The sequence below is a fragment of the Polistes fuscatus genome, unplaced genomic scaffold (genome assembly GCF_010416935.1).
Source record: "Polistes fuscatus isolate 324 unplaced genomic scaffold, CU_Pfus_HIC Scaffold5, whole genome shotgun sequence".
In the NCBI taxonomy this organism is placed as follows: Eukaryota; Metazoa; Arthropoda; class Insecta; order Hymenoptera; family Vespidae; genus Polistes; species Polistes fuscatus.
Window position 1 is genome coordinate 6,007,767 of NW_025113129.1, and position 17,611 is coordinate 6,025,377.

Below are 17,611 nucleotides of genomic sequence, written 5' to 3' on the forward strand. Positions count from 1 at the left end.
ATGGTGAGTATCCGCTAAGTTACGCAACGAAATATCCTCCCCTACGTCTTCTACCCCGTTGCCACCCGTGGAGAACTTTGGGGGCGAGAAATTGGGCACCTTTTTAAATGCAAGATGACACCCGCGGTGCGATTATGCGTTTGGATGCTACCGTTCTCCCCGTGGGGCCGACATTACATGATCTTTCAGGTACAGCCGTGCGTACTCAAACGGAAATTTCAACGATAAAGGTATATACTTTGCTACCGATGTATTCTAATAGTACTCTAATAACGTATAACAGATAGAGATCGTAATATTGTTTAAATTTATCAAACGTTCAAGTTTACGTAGTATAATTACAAATATTATTTGTTTCTATTTAATCGTATCTAAAAAAAAAAATAAAAATTATATAAAACGTTCAAATATAAGTATAATAATTAAAAATATATTACTCGTTCCTATTAAAAATATCTCCAAGAAATAAATAAATAACAATAACTATGAATATATCGAAATAATCGATCATCCCCTATGGAATACTAGAAAAATCATCCCTCAATGAATCGTCCAGATAAAATTGCTAAATAAAAATGAAAATGAAGATGCAGAAAAATGTAGGAAGAAATAACTATAGATCTTTGATAGAAAAATTTAGATTCAAGAATGAAGAGGAAAAGAGAGAGAAGATATAAATATGCGACTGTATAGAAGAAAGAAAGAAAGAAAGAAAGAAAGAAAGAAAGAAAGAAAGAAAGAAGAACCTCGTCTAATAACACGCTCCTCGTCTCTATCTGAAATCTTGAAAGAAGGAAAGAAGGAAAGAGAGAAGAAGCGTCGTTGCTCAGCTCGGGTAAATAGCTGTACGTACGTAGCGGCGTGCACAATCACGATGCCTCGGTGCTCAGGTATTGCCATTACCGTAGTCGTGGGATTATTTACGGTTACCATAACTCCCAGGGCCTGTGTTGCACTTAAGATCTTAAGAGCCTTTGCGCACGGTACGTGAACAACTAGTAAGAAAGAGAAAGAAAATAGAAAAAGATAGAAAGAATAAAAGAACGCATAACCACGGACCATTTGTTCATAAAACAAGAAGAAAAATCTTTCTAATCTTGCCACTCGATTATTCGATGTCAAGATCTTGAAAAAATTTTGATGTTGTTGCATTGATGTAATTCCTTCTCAACTTGTTCTCCGAAGTATCGATTAATTGTAAAAAAAATATTTTGCAAAATAGTTCCTAGCAAGAGAAAGAAAATAGAAAAAGATATAAAGAATAAAAAAAAGAATAACAGCACGACCATTTGTTCGTAAAACAAGAAGAAAAATTTTTCTAAAGTCTTGAAAAAATATGCAAGAAAAATTTCGATGTTGTTGCATTGATATAATTCCTTCTAAAAGTATCTATAATCGTAAATTCTCTAAAGGATCGATTAATTGTAAAAAATATCTTGCAAAATGGTTCCTTTCTTATTTTTAATTAAAAAATATTTGATTCTTATATACTTCCATAAATTTGTAACCGACGGACAAGACGCTATTATAAATACGTCCGTTTACCTGCCCGGATCTATCTCAACTAACGGATGTATCCTTCGCAGAGGTTGACTGGCTTGCTAACACATTGTTTACAATCTCGCCGATCTATAACGGATCACGTTGTTTTTGTGTTCCCGATGATTTAACTTTTGACACTTCAATGTTTTTATATTTACAAAACTTTCGTTTTTTTATTTAGCTAATTATAAATATACTTGCATCATTTACTTTTGTTTTTGCAAATTTATTTTTCATATTTCAAGATTTAAAAAGAAACCTAAAAAAATATCTAACGTCGTAAAATCATCTAATAAAAGTCATTTAATGAAAGGTCATCTACTAATAAGAAATAAAATACTTCGATTGATAATTTCTAATGCCTTTTTTCGTTTCCTATATTCAACGTTTTAAGATTTTATATCAGTTTTGAATAAATCACTACTCGTAATAAGACAAAATGAACTTGCAGTAAAAATCGTATTGGTTCTATTCCCGTCGTCTATGTTTTATGATAATAAAACACATATTTACATATTCATACTCGATAATCAGCTGTGACGTTGATTTTTTACCAGTGATCGTATATGCATATCTATACATAATTTCATATATACTTAAGTAATTATGAGAGCGTTTTATAATCGAAGAAAAGAAAGAAAAGAGAAAGAGAAAGAAAAAAGGAGAGAGAGAGAGAGAGAAAGAGAAAGAGATAGTAGATTTCACACGAGAAAGAATTCAGATTTCAGATCTTAAGTTGTTGGAAAAACTCATGGATAATTATCGATGTCATATCTTACTCTGTTTTATTATTCTTTTTATTATATCTATTTCTTACTACCATGTAAATGTAACTCACGGTATAAGTACAATGTGCTTCTAATTTAAATATATATCTAAGGTTGTTTTTTTATCTATGGTTTAATCGGTAGCACCGTAAGTAAGTTTGTTACCTTCTTCACACCGTAAAAATCACATACGTCATCGTCTTATCTTCTTGGATTAACATCTATCTCTCTCTCTCTTTCTCGTTTACGTTTTTCCCTTTGATTATAATACGTTCAACATGTGTAAGTAAAAAAAAGTATAATTCGAAAAATTCAATACCTCTCAACTGTAACGCAGTGCAAATGTTTTCCATTAGTCGAAATGAATGACTTAGTTTACTTATCCGGTTGTAAGATCTTCATGAATATATGCATGTAAAATTATGTAGCGTGTTAGAACAAACGGGGACTTACATTTCCGCGAGTATTTGTAATAACAATAATAACTAATAAGAATTACTGAAATGATTTAAGATCTATGCAATTAAACAAAAGTCGAATGAATTCGGTCAAACTATTTAAACACCGTATGAATAATTTAAATAATGCTAAGAATTCATTACAATAATCTTATTAACTCAATTCATTATCCTATCTAATCTTTCTAAATTGACTTGAAAGAAAAGAAAGGATAGTAAAATATAAAAATAAATATGTGTGCATAAGTGTTATTTAAAACAGGACTATGTTTTTTTAGGAGTGAAATATTTTTTCTTTTTTCAAAGTTATATCGATAGAATTGACTTTATATTTAACTATAAAAATATTGAAAAAATATTATTACTAATTTTATTTTTCATGGTTTCTCATAATTAGAGTTAACTTTGTATTTCATCGTACATATTAAAAAAATATTATTATTAATTTAATTTTTGTTCAAATCTTCGTTAAAAAAAGAAATTAACTTTATATTTAACTATAAATATATTTAACAAATATTATTTCTAATTTTTAATAAATAAATTCATATATCAAAAATATATTATAATTGCATTAGAATGAAATTAAGAAACAAGGAAGAATAATTTTCTTGTTAGTGATAATTTAAACGTGTTTCTAATATCGATTAGAGTAACTATTTCCAAAGGTTCATGCAAAACGAGTGTCCTATGACCATTTTGATCGGCTTTACTTAACGAAACGTTCAACGACGCGTAACATACGTAGATATATACATAGACACGTATGTATATGCGTACGTAGAGTACATTCGAGCGTGAAAGCGGCACCGTATTCGCATACATAATGCATAATGCAACGTGCAATATCGCTGACATGCAATTCCGGCCCTCTTGAGTCTCCCTTCGCGACGTGGCCCTTCGAGAGGGCCCACAGAAAGAGAGAGAGAGAGAGAGAGAAATAAAGACAAGAGGAAAAGCCTCAAGTCTTGTGAATGCTAAGGCTAATCGTTAATTGCTCATTAACAATCCTCTCATATTTAAAATAAAAATACGTGACACGTCTTAATTAAATGTTATATGCTAGATAAAAGAAATAAAAAATGTATTTGCTATAACGATTGTTAACGAGTAGTTAATTATCTAACAAATGTTCTCAGATATCTATCGTAATTTCGTATGAAAAATAATATTACAAAAATGATGACATTGATAAATTACTTCGTAGACGTATAAAACCTACACGTTGACGAATTATTCTCATCTTTGTTAGTATTGATTCAAAGTAACGAAATTAAATTAGGTATTAAATAAATATATATGCATAGACGCGTATTTGCGCAGATAAAAAATTAGAACGAAACTAATTATAAAAAGAAATGATTTGTTCCTCCAACTCGTTTATTGACTATATAAACTATATTTCCTCTCTTTGATAGGAAGAGGAAGAAAATAATAAAAAATAAGTAAAGTAAGAGAATTATAGTATATATACATATATATAAAAGAGAGAGAAAAGAAAAGAGAAAAAAAGTGAGGGAGCAACAAATCGTTGCTATTGCTACTGTTCTTATTACTGTTCTTTCTTGATAGTCGGTATCATTAAAATGTAATCACTATAGTTCTCCAAGCTCAGCGATGCTAATTTATTCGAGCATTAATTAATGCTCGTAAGTTTCATTGTACTCCCGAGTACATACAATATGCCTAGAAAAGCGATTATTTACCGAGGTGTTAAGAGGATGCGTCGTTCCTCTTCATCATAATACTTTTTTCCTGTCTAGAAGCCTACTTACAATTAAATTTAAATCTCGAAAAATTTTCTAACAGTTTTTTCTTTTTTTGTATAACCTAAATGCATACATGCATACGTTAAAAGAAAAGAAAGATTTTCGATAATCCGTTGTAAAACTATCAAATAATATTTATCAATATTGTGTAAGTGTACACGTTTAAAAAAAGAATTCATTAGAACGAAGACTGGATGAGAATCTTGAAAAATTTTTTAATATTTTGTTATAGTTCCTAAACGCATACCATGCGTCCAAGCATACGTGAAAAGGTAAATAAATATTTTTGATAATCGATTATAAATATATAAAATAAAATTTCTAAATATGCATATATCTTAATATGGCTGTATAGAAAAATTCGTGTGAACGAACATGTACGGCTCGATTATTAGAGGGGTGTTGAGCCCACCTATGAAGTACGTCATGTGACGAAAGCAGCACCCCTAGGAGGTTTCGGCACCCTTTCGAGAATATGCATCAGTAGGAAGACTCCGCCTCTCTTGAAGGCGGTAAAATAGATGCGAATATCTGCCATCGGATTCGTCAAACCCTTTGGCCGTGCAATAATAAAGAAAGTAATATAATAATGTGAATGGTGTAGCAGGAGAAAGAAAACGTGATCAGAAAATAAGAGAGTAAGAAAGAGAAAGAGTATGAAGAAAATGCACATGGGCTTTGGTTAAACAATTACAAATTTTCAAGATGGAAACTTTTGTCTCTTTTGTCTCTAAACAGCCGGTGATCCTTCTAATTACAAGTACCCACTCTTTTTGATCAGTAAAATGAAAGAGAGAGTCATCCAAAGTGTTTCTCACTTTTCTCTCTTTCTTTCTATTTCTTTCTCTCTCGCACAGTTTTGCTCTTCATTATCGTCTTTGCAACAGACGGTTGACAATAGCTGTTGAAACCCTTCTGGCAGTACTTCGTTCGCAAAATAAGTTTTGTTCCTACTCTTCTTCAACAATGATCTCCCTACATCTACATCTCGAGTCTCGATGCCATCCGTTCCTTACTTCTTTTCTTTTCTTTTCTTTTCTTTCTTTCTTTCTTTCTTTCATTCTCTCTTACGTCTATAATAACGTTCTTATGCTACACACTTCGTTCCCTCATAAAAACATTCAAGACATACATCACGTTCTTTCGTAATTGAAATACTTCCCTAGGAATAACACCTGGACGAGTGTATTTGGCAAGAATAAGTATATAGATACTTTGAATTGTCTAATAAATATCCAACGAACTTAAGATAACAAAATTTCAAAGCTCGATTAAAATATCTATTAACTCGATTAAATATCTATCAAAAATTTCAATATAATTTAAATAATATTAAAAAATGAATAAAATTACATAATAATTAATATAAAAATTAAAACGATGTCGTATAATATTTTCAAATTCTTTTCTTTCGAAGAAAGAAGACTTTCGAGAATAACCAAATGTGTGATTTTCTTCAGGGTTAAACACAAATTGACAACAATTTTTTTCTAAACAAAGTAAGATCGTAAAATCTCACGAAAATTAAACACGACTCGTTGCGAACGTATGCGAATAAATACATGATGTATTTTTCGAAAGATCAAAATCACGATCATCGTCGATCCCTTTAAAGGATCTTTGGATAGACGGGAAAAATACTTTGGATATCGGGAACCCCATCATCCAGCAATCTAGCTTCTATCGGTCAGCTGCTCCTCCGTCTGCTTTTTTGTAGATGCGGCTGACGTTGCAACTTCAACCCTCCCTCCCATTCCCCCACTCCTTCCATCCTATGCGACTAGTTGAGTTTTTTAGCGAATTTAATATTTATACCGAATGACTGATGACTGTAATAAAGAAACGGGGTCGTATTGTTCGAAACGTTTGTGTCATTGATCGATACGACTTCTTCTCTCTCACTCTCGTATACACACACACACACAAGCGCGCGCACATACTTTGGTTTAGGAAAAAAAAAAGCAAAGGAAAACTCGGCTGTACTTCGTCACCCCGACTTTACGTTTCGTGTTTAGAATAGAATAGAACCGTATGCTTCGTTTCGATCGATCTTTCTTTTTCTCATCATCAGATAAAAAAGAAATCCAAATTGTATATTCTAACGTTACTTACTATTACTTCCCCCTTTTTTGTTATTATAATTATTATTATTATCATTAAGATTAAATGCATGAGCGCGTTAAAAGACGAAGAAATGATACGCAGATAGAAAAAAAACATTGTAGTAAACATCGGATGATTTTTTAAATTTCAAATGAATTTTCCACGTGAAACGCTTCACTTTTAATATTCTATCTGCTGATTAGTTTCTCTCTTGTGAACGCCATATTCGAGCTAGAATTTTCTGCGATTCGTTTAAATAATTCGCGTGAAATTTCGTTTATTCCATCAACACATGTACCGTCACGATCTAAGGTACTTTATATTTATGTATACTTGTTAAACTTACAATGAGTATGAAAACAGAAACGCAGTATAATGGACGAACACCGAATAACCTTTTTGTTGGAAATAGCGATAATCGGGATCGATGTAAAACCAATGAAAATTAGGCAGAAGCGCGAACTAGAAGCAATTACAATGAATGCCACTTAAAATCGTACACTGTTACTAATATTTTGCTTAAAAACTATTAATATAGCGGATTTACGATGAAGACAATTTAGTAATAAAATCATTAGTATACGATAGTATACAATATTATACGATTTAACATCAACATTTATGTATATATATATATATAACGAATCACATTATAGTTTTCAACTCGTTCAGAAGACGTAGAAACACAAAAGCATATTATAACGATTTCTATTTGTATTCATTCGATGTATTGAAGAAGGATGCTGTAAGAGGTTGTTCAGGGCCTGGACCCCGAAGTCCAAGCCAATGAATTATGTGAGAAGTTAGCTTATTTTCGTTAAGCCGGACTCCCGCGGCGCGAACAAATCGTCCGTCGCTGCTGCTTCAACAGAATGGACACTTGCTTTTTTCTTTCTACTTTTTTTTTCTACTTCGAATGATATGCTTACTTCGACGAACCAAATGATTTCAAATGTTTCGAAAATATTTTTTTTACGAATATTATTTTTTAACAATATTAATAATAATATATTATTTACTATATTAAATGAAATATATATATATATATATATAATGAAGTTAATAATTTTCAACAAAAATATCTTCAAATAGTTGTGAGTTTTTATTTACAATTTCACGATTAGCTAAACTTAGTTTTCGTCGAGTCAATCATTCAAGATTGTTGTTGAAAGATTCGTTGAATTTTAGATGATTCCACGTAGACAGTTCTTTGATCAATGGTTTAAATCGAGAGTCTCTACGAGAGTTCAAGAGAATCGCTAGATTCTTTCATCATGATTAAGAGAGAAAGAGAGTATATAGACACCGTTTGTAGACGATATTTCAGGAAACAGCTTTGTTGCAAACAAAACATTTGATCGCTTCTATGTTTCGCTTGGTACGAATATTTAAACCTCTGTGTATCACGTGTTTGAAATTATAATAAATATCATAAACTGATTGGTAAGAGTTGTTTTCACAGATGATAACGTTTCTCGATTCAAACTCCTGTTTTCTCTTTACTTGTTCATTCCATTCAATAAGATTCAAATTATGTATAGTAATTATTAAATACTAAACAAAAATAATTAAATAATTATAATTCCAAACAGATGAACTTGTACGATTTCATGAATTATTAATAACCTAATAAATCTGTACTATTAAATCAAAGTAAGCAAACTTAGAAAAAAATAAATAAAACAAAAAAAGAAAGTAACATGTTCGCGAATATGTTAAGATCTCATAAAAGATTAGTTTGGATGGTACAAGATGTTATCTTCCGATAGAAAGAGAAAGAGAGAAAAAAGAAACGATGCAGATGGAGAAAAAAAGATGAAAATAAAAATAAAAATAGAAAACAAAAAGGAAAGAAAGAAAATACTCACTTTTTACGTTTGTTGATCAGTGTTCGCAAAGCCAATAAGCATTCGATGGCGTTGGCGCCGTTAATGATATTGGTTTAGGCGCATCGTTCTTACGATTGCTAATAAATAACGACGAAATAGAAAGAGAGATAAATAGATAGAAAAAGAGATAGAGAGTGAGAGTGAGAGTAAGAGTGAGAAAGAAAGAGAAAGAGGGATGCACTTCTCTCTCTTTCCAGAAGAAGAAGAAGAAGAAGAAGTAAGATGAACGATTGGACGGGGAGTAGGGAGAAAGTTACCGGTGGTGGTCCAAAGCGAGACTAGCGAAGGTTCTTGAGAAGGGGAAGAGGATTTAAAGGAGGTAAAGAGTGGGGAGAAAAGAGAGAGAGAAATGGAGATAAAGTGGGGAGAAGCCACGTTTGACGGGCCGACCATCCTGGACCGCGGCCTCGTCTCTGTTTTCTCAGACAAGAGATGCAAAAACCGTGATGCACAACCACTCGCACACATGCGCTTGCGCATGCGCACGCCTATACAAATATATATATATATATATGTTTATTTTAGTAGTAATATATATATAATAATAGTAGTATTACACTAGAAAACGAAACATATTCTTATGACATTAGGAACCTGATAACCTAACCTGATTTATCTATATATATATATATATATATATATATATATTGTAAATTAACATCGTTTTCATTTTATAAGATTGAAAAAAAATCGTCCGAACATTTATATTCCTCTCTATCATTTTCTCTTTCGCTCCGTTTTTTTTTTAAATTTATTTGTAATTAAACTGCAACGCTAACGAATGCATCGTCCTGATTTTCTGCATACCCGATACATGACACGTTTGTGGTAAAGAGAAGACAGAAAAGAATAAGAAGAAGAATAAGAAGATAAAAAAGAAGAGGAGGAGGAGAAGGAGGAGTAAAATCGAGTTCGGCGTCGAGGTCGACCGGAATAAGAGCAATATCGTGGCTCGAAAACGAGGGAGTAATTAGTGGGATTCGTATTTCGTATTCCAATCTAAATCAAGCAAAGGAGACGCGAAGAAAGAAGCGAGCAAAAGGAAATAAAAGGAAGATGAAGCAAAGGAAGAAGAAGAAGAAGAAGAAGAAGAAAAAGAAGAAGGTCCATTCTGATATGGTAGTGGTGGCGATTGCGACCACGAGGACGTCGGCGCCGTTGAACGCACGAAGAGAAGAGCATTTCTATACCTGGACGTAACCCTCGGAGGCACTGACAGAAAGCGACCCGCCCACAAAAGTAATCTCGACCTCGAGACTCCTAAGAAGAAGTAGACGAAAGAGAGAGAGAGAGAAAGAGAGAGAGAGAGAGAAAGAGACGCACCTGATTCATCAGCGTGGAATAAATCGAAAGCCAAGTTAAAAACAAAAGGAATCATCATAGCGAGGTCTCTGACTGGAATCTTTCTCTATCTCTCTTTTAATTTGTTATTTTATTTTTTTATTACTATTCTTTTGAACAATTTGATTTAGTATCTCTCTCTCTCTTACTCTCTGTCTCTCTTTCTCTCTCTATTTCTATCTATCTCTCTTTTTCTCTGTATTTTTTTCTAGTAACTGTAACTTACGAACTCTAATTTTATCAACATTCATTTGTATTTTGCAATCTTTTACTTTTCTATACTTTATCACTCGTTCGTTAAATAAATACAATAATCTATCTTTATAATTATCGTGGGTGTACTTTAAATATATCTACTCTTCCTCTCTTCATCTGTCTTTTCTTTACAAGGAAGAACAAACAGAAAGAGAGAAAGAAAGGGGAAGAGAAAGAGAGAGAAAGAGAGAGAGAGATATGGCCCATCCTTCTTCCCGTCTCTTTTCTTCAACGTATATAAATTACCTTTTTAATTTCTCGCCAAGACAAATGATTTAATTTATTCTATCAATTATCGGCGGTCTGGGTAGGATGCGAGAACGGTGCTGGGAAGTCGATTGGGGAGGCCTTGTTTGGTTTTCATTTCGATTCATCGATATTCGTATCTCGATCCTTCCACCCACCTCTCTTTTACTACCCTCCCCTCCCCGCCGCTAAAGCCCAGCTTTATCTCCCACATCTCGAACGCTCCTTAAGATTCTCTCCTTTTCTCTTACTCTTTTTCTTCTTCAAACCTACAGCTTTCTTGTTTTTACATACACTAACGTACCTGATACAGCAGCAACAGAGGCTGCAACACGGCTTCTAGTTCGCCCCAAGCTATCTCGTTCGATTGACCTCTCTCTCTCTCTCTCTCTCTCTCTCTCTCTCTCTCTCTCTTTTTATCTTAGATTCTATCTCTTTCTGATCTTCTTTGTTCGACAGCTTATTAACAAACGGATAAGTTGATCGAAAGATACATGGACACTCTACGCATACATGTATTTACATATTATTTGACTCATCACTTGTCAAAATGAACGTTTCAATTGCTAATTGTTGATCAAAATGACAGACTTGGTCCAGATCATTTTCAAGTTGCTTTGATGTTCTCTGTCTTACATGACTATTTTTCTTAAAAAAAAAAAAAAAGAAAAGAAAGAAAAGAAATGAGTACAGATTTCTTTCACCTCGGGCTATAGTTAAGACTTGTATTCGTGTGACTGATAAAATGTTAAGCGAGAGTGAGAGAAAGAGTGTAGAGAAAAAGTGGGTGGAAATTATAAGCCGACAGAGAAAAGAATCGAGATGAGTAGATAGGCATGCAACGCACGAGTTATGAGCATCGTGCTGATAAAATCGAAAACAAGCGATTGCCCTGTGCAACCGTGTTATACGGATTTATGCATGTATGAATGTATGTATGTAACGTATGTATGTACTTATGTAAGCTCGCACGTTTGCGGGACTGAAGGAAGAAAAGAAGGAAGGTTTGGTGGTGGGAGGAAAAGGAAAAGGTGAAGAAGAAAGAGGAGGAGAAAGACGTAAGACACATGTTTCCATCGTTGGTAGACACCGGTGAGACTTCTCTATCTCTCTCTCTTTATCTTTTTTCAAAACCGGTTCAACGTGCGTCCGAATCTGGGCTAGGTCAGTTATTCAAAAACTGAAACATCGTTTTTTATCATTGAAATGTTGACAACAATGGTTATATGATTAATAAGATGCATTCGTTCGTTCATTGATCTTGCTCTTTCTAATCATTGACTGTCCGTTTTGATTGATGCAATGTATAATATGATACAACGCGTATACCTAAAACTTCCGTTAAGATTTTCTATGATCATCTTTTAGATAGAAAAGAAAGGTAATACGATTCTCAAGAAAATAAAAGGTCGAAGGAAAAATATCCTACGAATATATATAAGAACTCGAAATGAAAAGAAAAAAAATAAATAAAAAAAGATAAAAGGTAGAAGGGAAAAAAATAAAGAAAGAAAGAAAGAAAGAAAGAAATATGGAAAAGAAAAGAGCAAATAGAGCAAACAACAACAGAATATTGCCGTTCACGAAATGCCCCCTCTGTGCAACGGAATTCTTACGTTGCTTCCTTTCCTTTCTGTTAGACTGATTCGTTCTTTCATAACCGGGTCTCACTCTCTCTCCCTCTCTCTCTCTCTCTCTCTCTCTCCTTCTCTCTCTCTTTTTCTTTCTTTTTCTCTTTCTCTTTCTCTTTCTCTTTCACGGGATCGACCACTTCGAAGAATCGTGAGGGTGATGCGAGATAAAACGACCGCAGAACTTGCGTAACGCTAGCCGCGATCAAAAACGATTTACCGGAACGTGTATAAACGTTGATTCGCTGTTAATCGCGACTTGGACGGCTTTGCGACGTGACTGTTCGACCAAGAGATTAAAAAGGTAAAAAGACATTTTTCATTTCATTGATTTATCCGCGATGCCGATGATTTTGCAGTTGATAATTCAACCTAAACGCCACCGATAATTATTGTTGACTACGTTATTTTATAGGAAAAAAAGAAAGGAAAAATCACTAGGTGATTTAACAATTTTCCTATAAATACATATAAGTGATATATCATTAAATTTTGTTTAAAAATAATATTATAACTATGTTATAATAAAATAATAAAAATTCTTAAGCTTTTGAGAGGGGGCAAGAATGATTATTAATAAATAAAATTACAAAAATAATTCAATAATATATATAATATATATATATATATATTATGTAATTCTTATGTACTGAATTATTTTAACTACACGTACGACATTCCTACATCATATTAAAATAATATACAAAATATTATTGCAAAATATATTGCATTGTATAATGATTAAACATCGATTCTCGTGGTCATTTAACGTAAGCCACATCTCTGATTATTCATCGATTTTCTAAGGATTAAACGACCAATCAAGAAGGCAAGTCCGTTTTTGCAAGTCTGATTGTCTCTCGGATCGTAGTGTACGAGTACTTAAATATATTGTATATATAGGCACGTAGATATAACGTACGAGCTGGCCCGTTCTTATCTTCTATATCGTTGGTACGGTCGAATTAAAATGTACTTTATGGCTCGTGTCAGGCGATAATAATCGCTCGAGCCTCTTTCAGAAGAGATCGAGACTTTCTTTCTCTCTCTCTTTTCTACGTGGGTGTAATGTTTGAAACACTTGAAACAATTCCCATTCAGGAAAGAGAAAGATGCGAATAATACACGCGATCAATAAGCAAGAAAAAAATTATCTAGAAATTATATTTATTTTTTTATCTCAATTATTATTATTATTATCATCAACACGATAATATCCTTGAGAAACATTAAAAGGCTCGTTAATTCACTTAAGTGTATACTTAAGCAAATTGACAAATTTTTGTCCAAAGAAAATAGTCAAAATTTTCTTTACTGATATAAATGCGAAAGAGAGAAAGACAAACGTGTTTAGAATTGATTCGTTTTAGACGATCATGAACTAGGTAATACTTGCGAAAGATGTTACACGATGGATAGATAGAGGATATAGAATGCTCGCGTGTTTCTTCGTAATAAGATATTATTATCGTCACCGAGGCACAAGTTTATCGTTTACCTCGGATGCGTGAAACCGTCGATCGTCGCTTTTATCGGCGAAGAGGAGAGCTTCGGAAAGATGGAAGAAAGTAAAAGAGAGAGAGAGAGAAAGATAGAAAAAGATAGAAAAATAAAGAGAGAGAGATAACTCTTTGACTCTCGTCGGGTTGAATGAGAGGGCCAAAGGGATTCGATCGTCGGAGATTCGCCGAGTCGAATCGTTTCTCGGATCGTTCTAAATTGCCCTTTCATTATCACGGCACCGTCGTCGTGAAGATGCTGGAAGAAGAAGAAGAAGAAGAAGAAGAAGAAGAAGAAGAAGAAGAGAAGAAGAAGAATAAAGAGAAGGAGAAAAAGATGGCGAAGAGAGAATAGTCTGTTTCTTCTTCTTCTTATTCTTATTCTTATTCTTTGGTACGTTTCGCGAGAGAGAACATCGACGATCCCGAATCAAATCGGCGAAAAGAAAGCCGAGACACTCTTCTCAGCGTGTAGAACGAACGTGTTCGAATGATACGAACGTATTTCAGGAGAGAACGATGCCTTCCGAAATGTATCGAGAACCGGCTCCTGAATCTTCTTGTGTTATTCAAAGAAAGAAAGAGAGGGAGAGATGCAAGCGATGAAATTGCAAAGAATCGTCTATTCCTTGATCGAACTTAAATTGGCTTGGATTGTAAAGCGTAATATGGAGTGGTATTGTATCGAATGAAGTTTATCAGTGTTACCGTGAAAGTGGATGCTGTTTAGAACGTGTATCTTTCTTATATCTTTTATTTTAATATTTATTTTCAGCATATTCTAGCTCTATCTTTAGATATACCAAACATGTATGTATTTATACAAAATACATCTTGATATGATTAGAAAATTATAACAGTGTATAATACAGAATAGTAGAATACAAAAGTGGAAATGTAGAAAGAGGAATAACTCGACTGTAAGCAAACTGTTGACGAAACGGCAGAGAAAGAACGAATAAGAGGAAGAAGGATAAGAAACAGAAGGATAAGAAAAATAAGAAGAAAAAGAAGCAAAGGCATGCGTGCATCACGCGAGCGGAGGCGAACGCGTGTAAAGATGGCTCCTCGGTTCGCCTGACGCCTGGCAAACGCCGAGTTGGCTATGAGTGAGCTGATTGGACTGACTCTTGGGCTGGGTACCCTTCGCGGATATATCATGGACTATCAGGCGTCCATGTACGTAGGATCGACTCGACATGGAGTACAGGGATCATTACTATACGAAACCCTAGCAAGTGCCCTCTTTGATTGACGCACGACGTTACGCCAAACTCGGAGGCACGCGAACCTAACAAAACGAGGCCTCTTTCCTATTCCAATATTTTCAGGTTACTTCATCCAAAACTGTCTTTGTTTCTACGAACGTCATCTTTCTTTTTTATTATCAATGAAAGTCTTGTTATTCTTGTCTCTTATGTATGGTTTGGTGTATGTAGTATATAGGATGGAATTGTGCGGAATGAAAAAGCAATACTTCAAATGTTTTAATGTCATTATAAATAGAGGAAATTCCAATGTTCATTTTCATGTCGAAATAAGAGTTCTAACAGCGGCCTAAGTACACCCTTAGTCTACCCATCGTCATCACCACCACCTTCCTTACCTACCTAGCTACCTATCTACTACTACTACTACTATTACTATTATTACCAATACTACTACTGTTTCGGTTCTCGTGCGTCGTTTAATTACCGTGTGTAACGAGTTAGAGTGGCTGGCGTGCGCACGAAAACCCTTCTCGCGAGAAAGGGGTGCGATATGCTCGCTGACGTCGTCCACGAATCACTCGAAATTACCAAGAGTATCGTTGTGACAGCCACTATTACTACTATATATTCCCTACTACTTACTAATATCATCAAACATTGCAAACTTCCCTCGCGTGTTCTCATTCAAACGTTTCTGATCGGATTCGAAAGTTACATAAATACGCGTAGGTGTCTTTAAAGCTCCTTCAAATGTCCAGCATTCAAGTGTCTTCCGAAGGTAGGAACATTCTCGTCGACACGATTCGTAACGTCGCGTGTCCACTCGAGGGTAATTGCTTTGAGAGTAATATATAGGTATATACTAGGGAAAGTACCTCAGGGAGAATTTCCAACGAGTAAGTGTACTTGTCTTCGACTCGTGGAAATCTCCTTGCTTATTTCAATGATCATTCTTCAGGAATGTCTAGAAACGATTTGTAAACTTTCTGTCTTTCAAGATTTTCCAATGAGATATTCGATTGTGTAACCTTAGTTTTGTATAATACTTATTTCCAGAATAGGGGGGGAGGGTAAAAAAATAAATATTAATTATAATAATAATAGTAAATTATTAATTCTTTTGAACTCTACAATTGTGTCAGTTCATTTTGAACAAGATATTTGATTTTTATGATTGAACGTAATATGAAATCTGTCTAAATGTAAACGTGATCTATCCATCTAATTCTATTCGTCTAACTCACGATCTATATGATTTACAGATAAGAACTGTAACTGCTTGTCAAGGGCTATTCCCAAGCGTATAGATCACGATCGATGTCGAATGAAAATAAATAACGTGCTTGTGGTAGGTATCCGTTCGATCACGATTGGCATTGACGATCGATCCGATCCCTAGCATAATCTCGCCAATTTGTGAGTGCATCTTAGAAACGTTCGAGCATTCTAAAACGCAGGAAGAACAGCGCAAAATAAGCGTGCGTGCTTGCCATTTACCGGGAGGAATCACTAAAATCGAGGGGTATGGATAAGGGAATGAGAAAACAAAAATGCAAAAATGAAGAGAAAAAAAGGGGAGAAAAGATTTTACTATACGTCTTCTGTTACTTTGTCAAGGCCATTGAAATAAAATCGGACAAAAAATTCTTTATAAAATAATATTTTATAAAAATAATATTAATTATTTTTTTTTTTTTCAATATTTCACGAACGAATTTATTTAAATTGTAAATACAAAAATAATGAACAAATTGAAAATACTAAAAGTTTTGAGAGTAAAAAAAGGTTTGCTATGAAAGAAAGCATGAAACAAGGTGAAGCTTTGAGAAAGGAAAGGATGAGAAAAAAAGAGAGAGAAAGAGAGAGAAAGAGAGAGAGAGATCGGATTATAGAAGCACGCAGGAGACACGTTTGCGAGGGGTGTTGTATGCGAGGAGGGTGTAACCACCGTTACGAGGGTGGTTCGAGGGTAAAGAACAAGAAGCGGGTTCCAAGCATAGTCAGCTGTTTTAATATGGGTCAGTGGTACGTTCCGGAACGATCGATTTCCGTCGGTACAAACTTTCCTGTTCAAAAGAGGACAAGTTAAGCTTTCGAAGGCCATGAAAAATAAAACGATGAGATGGTATGAGAATTTAAGAAAAGATTAAAACCTCTATCATAAGTTCAAACCGGTATGTACGAACGTAATGCAACTAGGTTCGAAGACCTTCCCTTCTACGCTTCTATTTTTCTTCTTTCGAATATATAACACTGTATAATATATATATACCTATGTATATACATAAAACGATTAAATCTCAAAGTAGAGTTGGTCAGGCACGAGGATCTATCGATCGGCCATGTGGTCGTCTGTTAACTAACTCTTAATATTTTAATATTAATTCTTAAATTTTTTCTTTAAATTTCCTCGCTTATTTTTAAACGTGCTATAATAATTATTATTCTTAATACTAGAATTGTCTATTAATATCTATTTCTTAGATTTGATTTTCTATTCATATTCTTCAAATCTTTTATATTCTTTCTAATCTTTTAATAGAAAATTTTTTATGATTTATTATAATCTTTCTTAAAGCTGAAATTATCTATTATATCTATTTCAATACCAGATCAATAAAAATAACTGATTAGAGTAAATCTAGTTGTAGTAATACACGTAATTTGAAGAAACAAAGGGAAAGAAAAAAAGCAAAAGAAATAAATTTAATTTTTTGAAAATGCACTATAATAAAAATTATTAAACAATACTTAAACACAAAATCATCATTTAGAATAATTTATCAACGTTTTAGCGTTAATCATGATTGATCTTCAGAATCTAGGTATAGAATTTCATTTGTAACGCTTCGAAAATGATAACAAAAAAAAGTAACTTTTACGAAAGAAGCTTCGTCTAA

General features: G+C 33.7%; 1 protein-coding gene across 9 annotated transcripts in view; it reads right to left on the reverse strand.

Moving 5' to 3' along the window:
- LOC122522451 (dachshund homolog 2) overlaps nt 1–17,611 on the reverse strand; it is a 213,124-nt gene that overhangs the window by 187,462 nt on the left and 8,051 nt on the right. For 2 of the 9 annotated variants that reach the window (XM_043643597.1, XM_043643595.1), the window contains exon 2: nt 2,475–2,477. The exons of the other annotated variants lie outside the window; for them this stretch is intronic. In XM_043643597.1, coding sequence (XP_043499532.1) covers nt 2,475–2,477 — 3 coding nt within the window. The remainder of the gene's footprint in view (nt 1–2,474; nt 2,478–17,611) is intronic. 9 annotated transcript variants of the gene reach the window in all.